Genomic DNA, 12,160 nt, shown 5'->3' with positions numbered 1-12,160 from the left:
AGCATTTTTTATTTCCACCAAGTAATAAAACAGAATTTTTAATATCTCCTTACCGAAACAAGAATGTAAAATTCATTATATTTCTTTGGAACATTTTCTAAAGTCTTCATATTTGCATAATTTATCTTTGCCTGGAGCAGTAGTAAGCCATGCCAGAGAACCTTCACTCTGACAAACAAGGGTCGACGTCACCAGCAGCTTTTCTGGACCACCGAGGGTTTCGCCCCCATCAAGATCAAGAGTAGAGAACCAGATTACAACCCTCTGGATGTCAAGTATCAGGTGAGTGATGATTTCCAGAGTTCAATCACTTGCCTTCTTTACCTTGTTTTTGTGTCTTCGCTGTGAAGTGAAAATGTATTTAGTCTGTCATATGTGATTAAGAATTGCAACTTGCAGGATGAAAACTTAACATGGAATGAAAGTTATGATTATTGTAAAAATTCATTACCCATACATCTGAAATTGTAAATTGATGTACGTCCATTGAATTAAAGTTCAAGAGGATATCTGCAAAATGTCATAATGTATTGTAAGGACTGTCCGTGATTTTTTCATGCTATTTAGATGCATATTCTTTTCGCAATAATGCTCTCATACTCTTTGTCATTTTGTATGTGATCACACAGCACCATTCTCTTTTTCTAAGCTGGTAATCAAATGGAATAACAAGAATCATGTTTGTACTAATTACCATGTCAGCTTTTAGCCTTGCCTTGTTGAAGCAAAATATGATATATGTTCAAAGAGGCATGAGTAGACATTTATTTGGAATACCAATGAAGTGTTTTGCTGTTTGATTTGCTGAAGAATTTAACACCCCAAGTCACCTGAATGGCACGAAGTAGTGAAATATTTCTTGTTTGATTCACACAGAAAATGCCGCCACCCGCCCCGCCTCCAAGACCGGTATTCAGTCTGACTCCATCCCGGTTTGAGTTGGAGCCAGGAGAGAGTATTGAGGTCTGCCTGGATGGGGAGAGCACTGAGTGAGTACATAGTTTTCAGGCATCATCACCCTGTACACATTCTACTCAACGATATATTTCTCACAAGACAGTCTGCATCAAGCATTCTGAGGCCTGTACATCCCCCTCCCCCCCCCCAAAAAAAAGCATGAGTAGTCTATATTCAGAGTTCCACAATTGTAGCATCCTATCACAGTGTTGTCATCACTTTGTGAGTGTTGATGGTTTGAAGTCAGGAAGTTTTAGTATAGCCATCACAAAGCACTCGGTTATATGAGTGTTCAACAGAGAGTTTTGTGCATTGGATAAATATCAGAGATCTTTCTTCCTCTCAAACACCCAGTCCTTTCTGCTAATGCATATTTTTGTTGTAAAATGCACAGTCCATGTGCACAGTGACAAAAGAAAATAAAGATAAAAAATGGAAGTTTCTAACTCTGTATGTTTAAATAATCATTTTAGTTTTGACCTGTTAAACATGAAGATGGAGATGTTTTGTTTATGTTCAGAAGTTTACAGCCAAATATATTTGATGATGAAAAATTAAACACGACACTGAAAAGTTAAATGTTCAGCAAATTTGTGTAGTATTGCAGTGATGTAAGTTGCTTTTATTATGACATCTGAGAATTGATGACTTGATCGTTGTAAGCACAGACAAATAAGTTTGTTTATCTATACTTGTATGTGTTCATTCATTGATTCACTCATTGAATCAATGTTATTCTTCTGCATTAATTAATTCTCTTATTCAGTCTTTTATTAATCAATTAATTCATATATCATATCATTCATGTACATATTCATAAATAACTTTGCATATTCATATCTCACCCTCCCATCACAGACCCAAGGTAGTGAAGGAGAGGATGCTATGCCATGCCATCATCGGTAGGACCAGTGGCAAGGAGAAGATTATGAAGACTGACGTCAGCATCACCTTTATCAGTCCCCTCCTGGAGTTCTCCGCCAAGCAGGTGGCATTCAAGGTGGAAAAGGTGGGTCACTCCAGGGGGGTATATCCACACCCCTACTTTACTCTCAATGTCACTATAGTTACTGTAAAAGTTGATATTTTCGCGCGAGTAATTTTTTGCGCTCGGCCGGGTAAGATGGATTTTGCGTGTTTTTAATTCCGCGGAATCAGGACATTTACTACTGGAACATATGGCATGCAAAAATGTTCGCATGCTTTTATTTTCGCAAAATGCGGGAAAATTTCCACTTTTACAGTAATGAATTTCTCGCCTAGTCAGTGAAGAATGCCCCTTGTCATTTGGATTTTAGACTTGTGAATGATTTATGATTGGTTGCATCGGGGTTGCCGAATTATTAGTGGAAGATATATGCATCCACAAATCATTCATATTCTACTTTTTATTTATAGACATGTAATGCATTATTGTGGTCTGCTGAATGTATTCTGACACTGCCCAGAAAAAGGTTCCAAGAGTGATTGACTTTTTACCACCTTACAGTGTTTCGGACATAAGCAGCAGTACTCAGTGACAAAACATGAAAGCCATACAGTCATTGCACAATAAAATCTACATATTCCTGTCTTTCAAATAAGCGTAAGAGTTTCGTAATTTCTCAACCATAATTTTCATTGAAAAGTTCAATGACATTAAAAGTTTTCTTCTTTCCTGATCTTGAGCTTACAGACATGGTGTGGGCACATACTAATGTCATGTCTGCTTTTCTTCTCAAAATTTCCTCCCCTTTTCCAATGATGTTGCTGCTTCAGCACCCCGATGATGTGCTGACCAAGAAGTACAACGAGCTGACCATGACCAACGTGTCCTCCTTACCGCTGCACACCACCATCACCCTGGAGGAACCCTTCCAGCTCATCGAAGATGGGGTGGAACCCCTCTCATCCTTGGTGGGTGTGATGAGCCTCAGTCTGTGCTTTCTCGTTAATTTGCATTCATGCACTGCTCCATGCTTGCATCCAAGGGGCAAATCTTTTAGTGCAGGAAAATGATTTTTACGCGAAGATGTGATGATGATGATGATGATGATGATGATGATGATGATGATGATGGTTATAGCAAGGAGTGTGTAAATGACTATGAAGACAGCAATGATTATCATGTTAAACATATGGAAGAATGTTAATTATATGGAAGGATTGTCATCAGAAATATATCAAAGAGCGGTGTATACTGAAGGGCATTCTGTGTTAAATCAAGCCATACAGAATGTACAGAAGGCTTCAAAGTCATCTAAATTTTCATTGTCAGTCTGTTCCCTTCTGCCCACTAATTGCAATTCCTAAATATATCTGTTTATTTGTTTGTTTGTTTGTTTTCTGTTCGAATGAATCAGGAGGTGGCCCTTGAAGTCGGTGACAGTAAGCAGCTGACCATCCAGTTTGACCCGGCCTACCAGAACGACGCCCACAGCCGCATCGCTGAGAAGCTTCTTACCGTTACCTACCAGGAGCACCCTCACACGGTGAGTAAAGCACGCTTTAAACCTCTTCACATTATGTCATTGACCAAAGTTGATATGTTATTCTTTACAATGTCTGCTGTTGTTTCTGTGCAGAGATACCCAAGTATTGTTGTTGTGGTGTTATTTTGATATGTATTTTGTTTTTTTAACCAGTCGAAGACTAATCCCGAGTATACTTGGGCAGATGTCTGTGGGAAATGTGTGTTATAGCAAAATCAGCCCGTCCTCAACGGGTTAACAGAAATGGAGATACTTACGTGATTTGACAAATTATCAGGCTTTTTTTTGGTCCCCCACAATGGAAATGATTACATTATGACTGGAAACTGTGATGATTGTTGTTTTAGTGTAGAAATAAATGAAACAAAATCAAATTAACCTCTCCTGTCGTGTGTCCTTGTTCCACTTTAAACCTATCTTTGAATTCTTACAATGTTGTCCATTCTTCAAACAGGACTATGTGAGTCTGCGAGGCGAGGTCTACTTCCCCAACCTGACCTTTGAGAAGATGGAGGTGAACTTTGGCTGCATCCTAAACGACACCGAGGTCACGCGCTACGTCAACATCACCAACAACAGCCCCATGGCTGTCAACTATCGCTGGTCCTTCCTGGAGCCCGAGACGCCCATCATGATCTACCCGTTGCCGGTGCCGCCTGAACCCACGGAGCCTGAAGGTAAGAAATCAATATACATGTAAAACATCTCATCGAGGATGAAATGCACTTTTCACAATCTCAGAACTCCACTGTTTGGCTTGCAAACCACCACTTCATGCTTTGCTGTTGATTTTATCTCATTCTTGTTTGTCTTGTTGGCTCAAAAAGAGACGATGAAGTTTTCTACAGAAAGTGCTCTGACATTGACTTCGATATTACAAATGATGTTTCCCCATGTTAATAAGGTCACTTTTTGTTGTTGAAGGAATTACATATTGAATTTTGCCAAAGTTAGATGTGTAGAAGTGTTTGTTTAGACTAATTTTTTGTATTTCTGAAATATTTTTATAGAATCACCTTAAGCTTGTAAATGACTCTGAACGTGGGTCATAATAAGCATGTTTTCTTTGCCTAGAAGTGCTGATGGTATTCTCTATGAACATGCATGACATACTGCAAGCAAAATATGCACATCTTGATCATCCATCACCATGCTGTATCTCATTTTTGATGCTTTGTGTTCCAAATGCACGCTTTTTTTGGACGAGGAGTAGCCATTTGTCACTTCTCAATCACCTCGCTTGAGTGCATAGAGTGTTGAAAATCATTGCCAATGTGTGTATTTATATTCACATCACCTAAATTATCAGACTGCTCTTATTTCTTGTGTGCTCAGCTACATCACCTTGGCCCTGTTGTGCAAAGAGATGAAATAAAGCCTATGAGTCAGAAAATCAAAAATAAGTTAGGTGTCAGCCAATCAGAATTGAGCATTCAGACTTATGTTTGATTTTCTCACTTAAGGTTTGATATCAACTTTTATGCAACAGGGTCTTGGAAGCATCGCATGTGTCAGCTACTTGACTCTGAACAGGACACAACAAATCAATTGCAATCCTCACTCATGCCAGACTACTGTTTGTCCCAGAAATAAAGTCCATTTTTTCTGCTTTTACCCCAACTGTGCTAAACGTATGTTGATGATATAACTTTCAATGAAAACCTGTAAAAAAGGAGATGTTTTGATAGTGAACCTCAGAAAATTATCAGACAGAAAGTGAAATAGCTCAGCAGTCATGTTAGTCTGTCTAAAGGTTCCTGGAGAACATTAATTTTGATGATATTCACCAACCTTCAGATAATGTCAAGTCTGTCTTTTGCCTGCCTTGGTTTGTTTGTTACTTTTATTTTTCTGCATTTATGCAAATATCCTTGTTCGCAAAAAAAAAAAAAAAAAAAAAAAAAAAAAAAAAATCACATTCCATGCAAAGAATGCATTATTTTTCATCACATTTGTACAACTTTGATTTTGTGAGACTGCGATATCTGCATTTTTCTCCAGTGCTGTACATTCTGTTTTGCCATGCATTTGCAATTCTCTGCTACACCTTTTGCACTCACATCTTTCCACTCTTTTTTTAAAATGCAAGTCATTGAAGAATGTGATATCAGTGAAGGTGAGACATGTGATAATTATGTGCTAATCATTGTGCCTGTTATCGTAACATTGTATACTCTAGAACTGTGTATGTGAATCTTAATGTCTTCTAACCTGTTGTGCTGTATATGGAGGACGAGAATGTGTACCAGATGATGTAAACCCTTTGTGTGTGTTTTGAGTGCCAAATGGTGCAACAATTCCCATAGCATTAAACTCACTGTACAAAGTCATTGGCACAAAAAGACTTAATCTACATGTTTTGTTCCAATTTGTGTTCCCCTTCACTGTCAGTCAAGAACAAGTGCCAGTGACCCCCTTCCAACTTTATCCTGTTTTAGAATCCCCTATGATCTCTATATAGTCAGCAGATCAGAAATAGGCATTCGTCCAGTGAGATTGTGATTCATTCTTTTTTTTATTATCAGATCACTTAATTTCTACTTCCAAGCTCCACAAGCAGGAAGTTGGTTGTGTTAAGTCAGATCTGTCTTTCTGATAATGGGTTTCAGTAAAAATAGATTAATTGCTGTAGGTTCTTTCAGTGCATTTTTTTTTTTGGTTTTTTTTTTGCTGAATGTTGTAACAAGGCTAGCAATCATTCAGGTTGCTTTTGAAAAATCAGAAAAATATTGTTTACCTGTTTCTCTCTGAGGCAGTATTTGTAATTGGTCATGAATTATCCTAGAATGACAGACGTGATTGAGTGAAAGAATTCTTATTTCAACAAATCTGACTATCTGTTGAAAGCTCTTTCCATTTTTTTTTTTTGAATCCCCAACTTTTCTGTGTGTGAAGATTGACTCCTAAACCTCCCTTCTTAAAGGGGAAGGCTAGTAACTGATCAGTGGGAATCAGTGGAAATGCTGGGAGATGATTGTTCCAATCCTTATGGGATTCATTCAAGAGTTCATTGTATATCTATTGTTGTGTGAAAATGATTTGCTTCAGAACGGTCTCATATTCAAGTAATGTGCAGATTAATGCTCCGTCACTGACCAGGGACGCTAACCTGGAAGCATTAAACTGCACATTACTTGAATATGAGACCATTCTGAAGCAAATCATTTTCACACAACAATAGATATACAATGAACTCTTGAATGAATCCCATAAGGATTGGAACAATCATCTCCCAGCATTTCCACTGATTCCCACTGATCAGTTACTATCCTTCCCCTTTAACCTTGTACTTTTGTATAATCCAATCTCAGTTTGATAAGCCCAGTTGATTACCGCTCATTGCCTCTGACATGTTTGTATTACTTCTAAGGCCCAAAGACATCTTCACTTTCACAATTTGTGTTTTTGTGAATTTCTGTTTCTCTGTCACTGGCATGTTATTATACAACAGGGGAGTATGTTCAGTATTATGGTGCCGATATCATTTTATGTACTCATTTTGATTTATGTAAGCCCATTTAATTGTCAGTAACAGCTGGTTTTTTTTTTCTTCCTTTCATCTATGCTTATATGGCGAGCTGAAATACTGGAAAGTTTGTGAATTTGTGTTACAGACTTTGTGTCACATGAAAAATATTGACAGACATCTTGAAACTATCAGGATGGAGGGAGTGAAACAAATGTGTGATATTACTATCCCATGATGTGCTAAGTAGAGTCATTCTTCCCCCACCCTCCTGCAGTGGCTGATACTCATGTAGCCTTTGAAGAACCACTGCCAGAGATGGAGCCATCCGAACAGGAGGGGGAACAACAGGCTAATGAGGAAGTTGTTGGAGAAGGAGGAGGAGAAGGAGGAGGGGAGAGTGGGGAGGAGAAAATGGATGAGATGAAGGTGAGATATACTTCAAAGTTAGGTGTTGAAGAATTTAGACAGGCTACAAAATGTTCCCCTACATTTGTTTAAATGTGCTGTCACAGTTATCACATCCATATAACTGTTATCTAGCCTTGATTAGATTTGTTAATGACAAACAGGCATGCTGCCGACAAAGTCTCACTTTCCTGTCCACAATGGCTACATTAATTGGCAAAAGAGCATCCACATTAAGTGAAAGAAAGATAGTATTCAGGGGGGGGGGGGGGGGGGTGAAGGTTCACCCCTGTAGAGGGAGACATATAGCATAGAGAGATAACTGTTTAGATATGAACATGCTAATTAACAATGATATGTCCATGATAAATGGGGAGGATATTGTCAGACTTTACTTCAGTAGAAGAGATTTAGAATTTATGTTGAATTATTTGCTTATGTATATTTTCCTCAAACATCATCTTTAACTTATAAGAAGATGCAAAGAAATAGCAAATATTCGTTGAGTCACTCATTTCCTCATTCATAATATTTTAACTACTAAGAAGATGACAAAGAAGTCGAATTCAGAAGAAGTGATGAGATTTCAAATAGTCATGAATTTAGTCTTTCACAAGTGCTTCTGTTCTCATTTGTAATATCCCATTGGTCTTGGTCTCCATCTCAAATCCCTAGGATGCAGAAGAGCCTGTCCTGCCGGACAACCCCATTGAGCCGTTGGAGATCCAGATCTCCTCCCCCAGGCCGCCGGACGACTCCGACAAGGCCACCTTCAAGTCCAGCATGGTGGACGACCGCGACCTGACCTCGGAGAAGGACAGCAAGAAAGAGAAGAAGTCCACCAAGCGGAGTCCGCGCAAGGCGACGGCCAAGAGTGGCGGCAGCAAGACCCACAGCAAGGCCAGCATCAAGACGGGCAGCGAGGACAAGAAAGTAGACGACGAAATCGCCACCGTTGACCAGGTCAGTACCGTGATGAGGCCTAGCAAGCCATTGCATCATGAGATTTGAATCTCAACAGGTATTTTACCCCCACGTCACTTACAGACAGATATTATGGAGTCATTTGTTGTTGTCACTGTTGTTGTTGTAGTTGCTGTTGATGTTGTTGTTGTTTTTGTTGTTGTTGTTGTTGTTGTCGTCGTCGTCGTCGTCGTCGTCGTTGTTGTTGTTGTTGTTGATAGTGAGCATCTGTGATATGATGTATGCTTTGACTTTGTCTTCGCTATGATATACAGGGTTATTAAACACTCATAGCCGGGAGCAACAGCGGTGTAAGAGGGTGTAAGGGGTACTTGCAGTGAAAGGGCAATGTGATAAGGAGATTGTCTGGTATGGTGAAATGTGAGTGGATCCTCTCATATCGAAATCGTTAAACAGCTTCTACATGTACAGGCCCCTTTCACTGATCATGGAATCTCCATTGATAATAAGTGCCTAAGTGGGATGAATGCCTATTCTTTTGAGGAGTGCATGGACGCGCGAAATAGTTATTACTTGTACTTGGTATTTCTTTGTTGCGTAGGAATTGCCACTATAAACTGTAGGCGCAGTATTCATTCCGACTTTCATTCCACTACTCCCAACAGCCTCTGAGTGAGCGAGAACCTCCATTGGCTGAGGACGAGGTGCAGACAGTGAGGGCGTCTACACCCCTCACCATCCTGAGACCAGGCACTGCAGCCAGGCAACGGCTCAACAAACTCCAGTACATCCAAGCCATCACTGAACCTACTGCAGTCGGCATCGAAGAGGTGGAGATTGAATGCTATTACATAATTATTTTCTTTGTCACATTCATGGATGCGAAGTGCCAATAAGGGCTCTTGAGTACCACAACACGCAGTGCACTCTTGTTTACTTGTCACTGAGCAGTGTCATGGATTCCAGATTCAAGCATATCTAATGCAGTATTCATAGCAGTGCGTATTCTGTGTTTGCATTCACTCAGTGATGCCTCCCAGCAATTTTCAGTAGTTTGAATTCCCTTTGTAAAACATTTGGAGGTATCATTTCACTTTCTTTCCATTAGAAGATAAAAAATTGGCAGCATCGTAAATTTCACTTCCCTTCTTGTTGGTTTTATAAGTACCATGAAGGGAGCCAAGAAATAACAACAAATACCAGAAAAACCCCACCTCCATTGATTTTCCTGTAAGGTATGAAAGGCACAATAAGATCTTAGCATCCAACAGTCTCCATGTAGGTAGTACTGATTGTGATCATAGTGCTTAGATAACCAGGGGCAGTTATATCATGAACCATTTTCTATTTCTCTTTTTACTTCAGTCATTTTGACAAATTTGCTGGCATTATCTATTTGATGCAATGGAAATAGCATTTATTTTCTGATGATATGTCAAGATCAGTTGTCACTGAATACCATTGGACACTTTATTTGTTTTCATTGTGGATTTTATTCTTTTGAAAGAGGACTTTCATATGCGAATACAGAGAGAGGTGTTAATGAGTAAAGTGTGGAATGCAATGAAACTTTTAATCATAAACGTCACTTCCTCCGTGCAGGTTTTTGACATTCTGCCCCTCTATGGCACCCTCCTACCCGGCGAGTCGGACACGGTCACTTTCACCTTCTATGGCCATGCTGAAATCGGTTCTGAAGCAAGGGCACTGTGCCACGTGGAGGGAGGTCCTTGTTATGAGCTGGAGCTCAAGGGTGAAGCATCTGTCGTACAGTATGAGTTTGACCTCAAGGACATAGACTATGGCAAGCAGGTGAGATTTACTTGCAAGGAATATTTCCATTGCTAGTAGACTGGTAACAATTAGAGTTTTACTCATTCATAGAGCCATCCTTTTATTTTCACTTTTATCCAGTGAACCTAATCATGATCAAAGCACTGTGGCCTGAATGAATGTTTGATCATTTTTGTTTGTTTTTATGATGATACTGTCGTGACACTACAATGTATGAATTTTTCTCCCATTTATACTGGTGTGTGCATAATGCACTTAGTATTCTGAAACAGTGTTGATGATATTCATGCGTGAAACTTCATTATCCATCACAAAGTTTTAATGATGTAATGAGAGAAGTACCTGATAGGCACACTGACATTTATCTTACTTCTAAAATAAAAACATAGCTTTCCTTCCCTCTTTCCAAACAAGAAGAAATGAAGATGACCATGAGCCAATGTTTGTCTTATGATATGCAGTGCATTGCATTGAGTTATGAATGAAATACTTTTCTCGCCGTGATCATTGTCAATGATGATATTAGTATCCTCTGATCACACAGGTGTTCAGCAGTGAGATTCCGCCTAGCGTACAGCATCCACCCTCTCCCCATTTTCTTTGCGTTTTTGTAAAGAGTAGAGTGTCAAGTAGCATTCTGTTTTGGTTCATCTTCTCTAAAATATATAATCACTCTTTCTTTGGTGTGCCCCCTTAGCAGCAATAAATCAGTTTGATTGACCGAGTTTGAGAATTTTGAAAATTAATGCCTGTACCGATATTGCTCAAAGTTGCACACACTGTTAACAAAAAAAGCAACAATAAACAAACAAAATATTAAAAACAAAGAACAGACAAAACACATTTAACATGTGACATCCAATCCCATGTCCCATTCTTAGATGTATGACCATGTGTGCATGGCTGAGATTACCCTGAGGAACACGGGCAAGGTGGCCTTTGACTTCCGGGCCCTCAACATGGACCCGTCCACCAACACCCGGCCCGTGCCCGGGGTGCCCGTCATGACGCCCCACACGGGCCACGTGGAGGCCTACAGTGAGCTCAAGCTGCTGGTCAAGTTCCTGCCGGGGTATCCGGAGAAGTTCCACAAGAGCTTTGAGGTAAGTCACAGAGATATCTGTGTTTTCTGTTGTTGAAACAACCTTCTGAGAGCACCAACAGTCTATACAGTGTACATCCCTTTTTTGTATTCTCTATGTAAGGATGCAGTCATAATAGGTTTCATATGGCCTTTCTGATTCCCTCATGTGCTACGTATGTATATCTTTTGTCTATTTCTTCTATTTTCCTTGGAAATGGGGTGTGCAATATGTTAAGATAGATTTGTTTATTCTTTGTAGCATGTGGAATAAATGAATTGAATTGAATTGCGTGGAATGATGAGAATAATTGTAATTTATACATCGCATGATAATCATCAGTTAATTCTCTATGCGCTTTGCATGCACATTGTAGAAGTCAGGGATACATAACAAGACTGTAATTACTCTCCTAGACTTAAGAAATACATTTCGTGCTGTATTTCTACAGTAACAAAATGAAAATTCATTATTCTTTATTTGTGAAAACAGATGGGTCTTTGGAAATGTAAAGATGCTGCTTTCATTTTTGCATGTCCCTTTAGAAGAACGGTCAACAGTAAAAAACACAATTTATAGCTTTTACCATAGGTTGAGCTTGTTCTTTCTGGCGATTTTCAAGTTGTTCTTTGTGTCAGTTAACTCAAGTTGTCACCATCTGGCATTCCTCTGCTGCAGATCCAAGTAGCTCACTTTGAGCCCGACTCCATCAACCTGCACGGTGAGGGCGTCTTCCCCCGCGTCTCCTTTGACCTCCCCCGCTACCCGGACGAGGACGGTCTCTACGCCTCCCTGATGAAGGAGGCCAAGGAGAACCTGGGCCGTGACATCAAGAAGAAGAGTCTCCTGGGGGCAGGGGCGGGAGGAGGGGCAGGGTCCCCTATCCCCTCCCCCACCCCCAGGGACCCTTCGCAGGAGGACGCCAAGTCCATCATGTCCCTGCAGGTATGTGGTTACCATGGTGATGATGATGATGATGTCACAGTGAATACCTGTGCAGTCCATTGTTGTGGTATCCCTTGTCACGTGTTGTTTTATTTATATTTGATTGATTTTTA

The 12,160-nt window shown here is 39.9% G+C and overlaps 1 protein-coding gene across 1 annotated transcript in view; it reads left to right on the top strand.

Annotated features, from left to right (window-relative positions):
- The window catches only part of LOC139744627 (hydrocephalus-inducing protein homolog), an 88,966-nt gene that overhangs the window by 19,742 nt on the left and 57,064 nt on the right, over positions 1–12,160 (top strand). Inside the window, exons 19-31 of the mRNA XM_071655057.1 lie at positions 141–282; positions 877–989; positions 1,816–1,966; positions 2,716–2,853; positions 3,300–3,428; positions 3,883–4,105; positions 5,127–5,165; positions 7,172–7,323; positions 7,978–8,265; positions 8,892–9,056; positions 9,829–10,038; positions 10,902–11,123; positions 11,781–12,047. Coding sequence (XP_071511158.1) covers positions 141–282; positions 877–989; positions 1,816–1,966; positions 2,716–2,853; positions 3,300–3,428; positions 3,883–4,105; positions 5,127–5,165; positions 7,172–7,323; positions 7,978–8,265; positions 8,892–9,056; positions 9,829–10,038; positions 10,902–11,123; positions 11,781–12,047 — 2,239 coding nt within the window. The remainder of the gene's footprint in view (positions 1–140; positions 283–876; positions 990–1,815; positions 1,967–2,715; positions 2,854–3,299; positions 3,429–3,882; positions 4,106–5,126; positions 5,166–7,171; positions 7,324–7,977; positions 8,266–8,891; positions 9,057–9,828; positions 10,039–10,901; positions 11,124–11,780; positions 12,048–12,160) is intronic.

This window comes from Diadema antillarum, unplaced genomic scaffold, assembly GCF_040938485.1.
Source record: "Diadema antillarum isolate AM-2024a unplaced genomic scaffold, OU_Dant_1.0 seq00001199_RagTag, whole genome shotgun sequence".
Taxonomy (NCBI): Eukaryota; Metazoa; Echinodermata; class Echinoidea; order Diadematoida; family Diadematidae; genus Diadema; species Diadema antillarum.
Note: the sequence above shows the minus strand (reverse complement) of the source record. Positions and strands in the feature narration are given on the sequence as shown.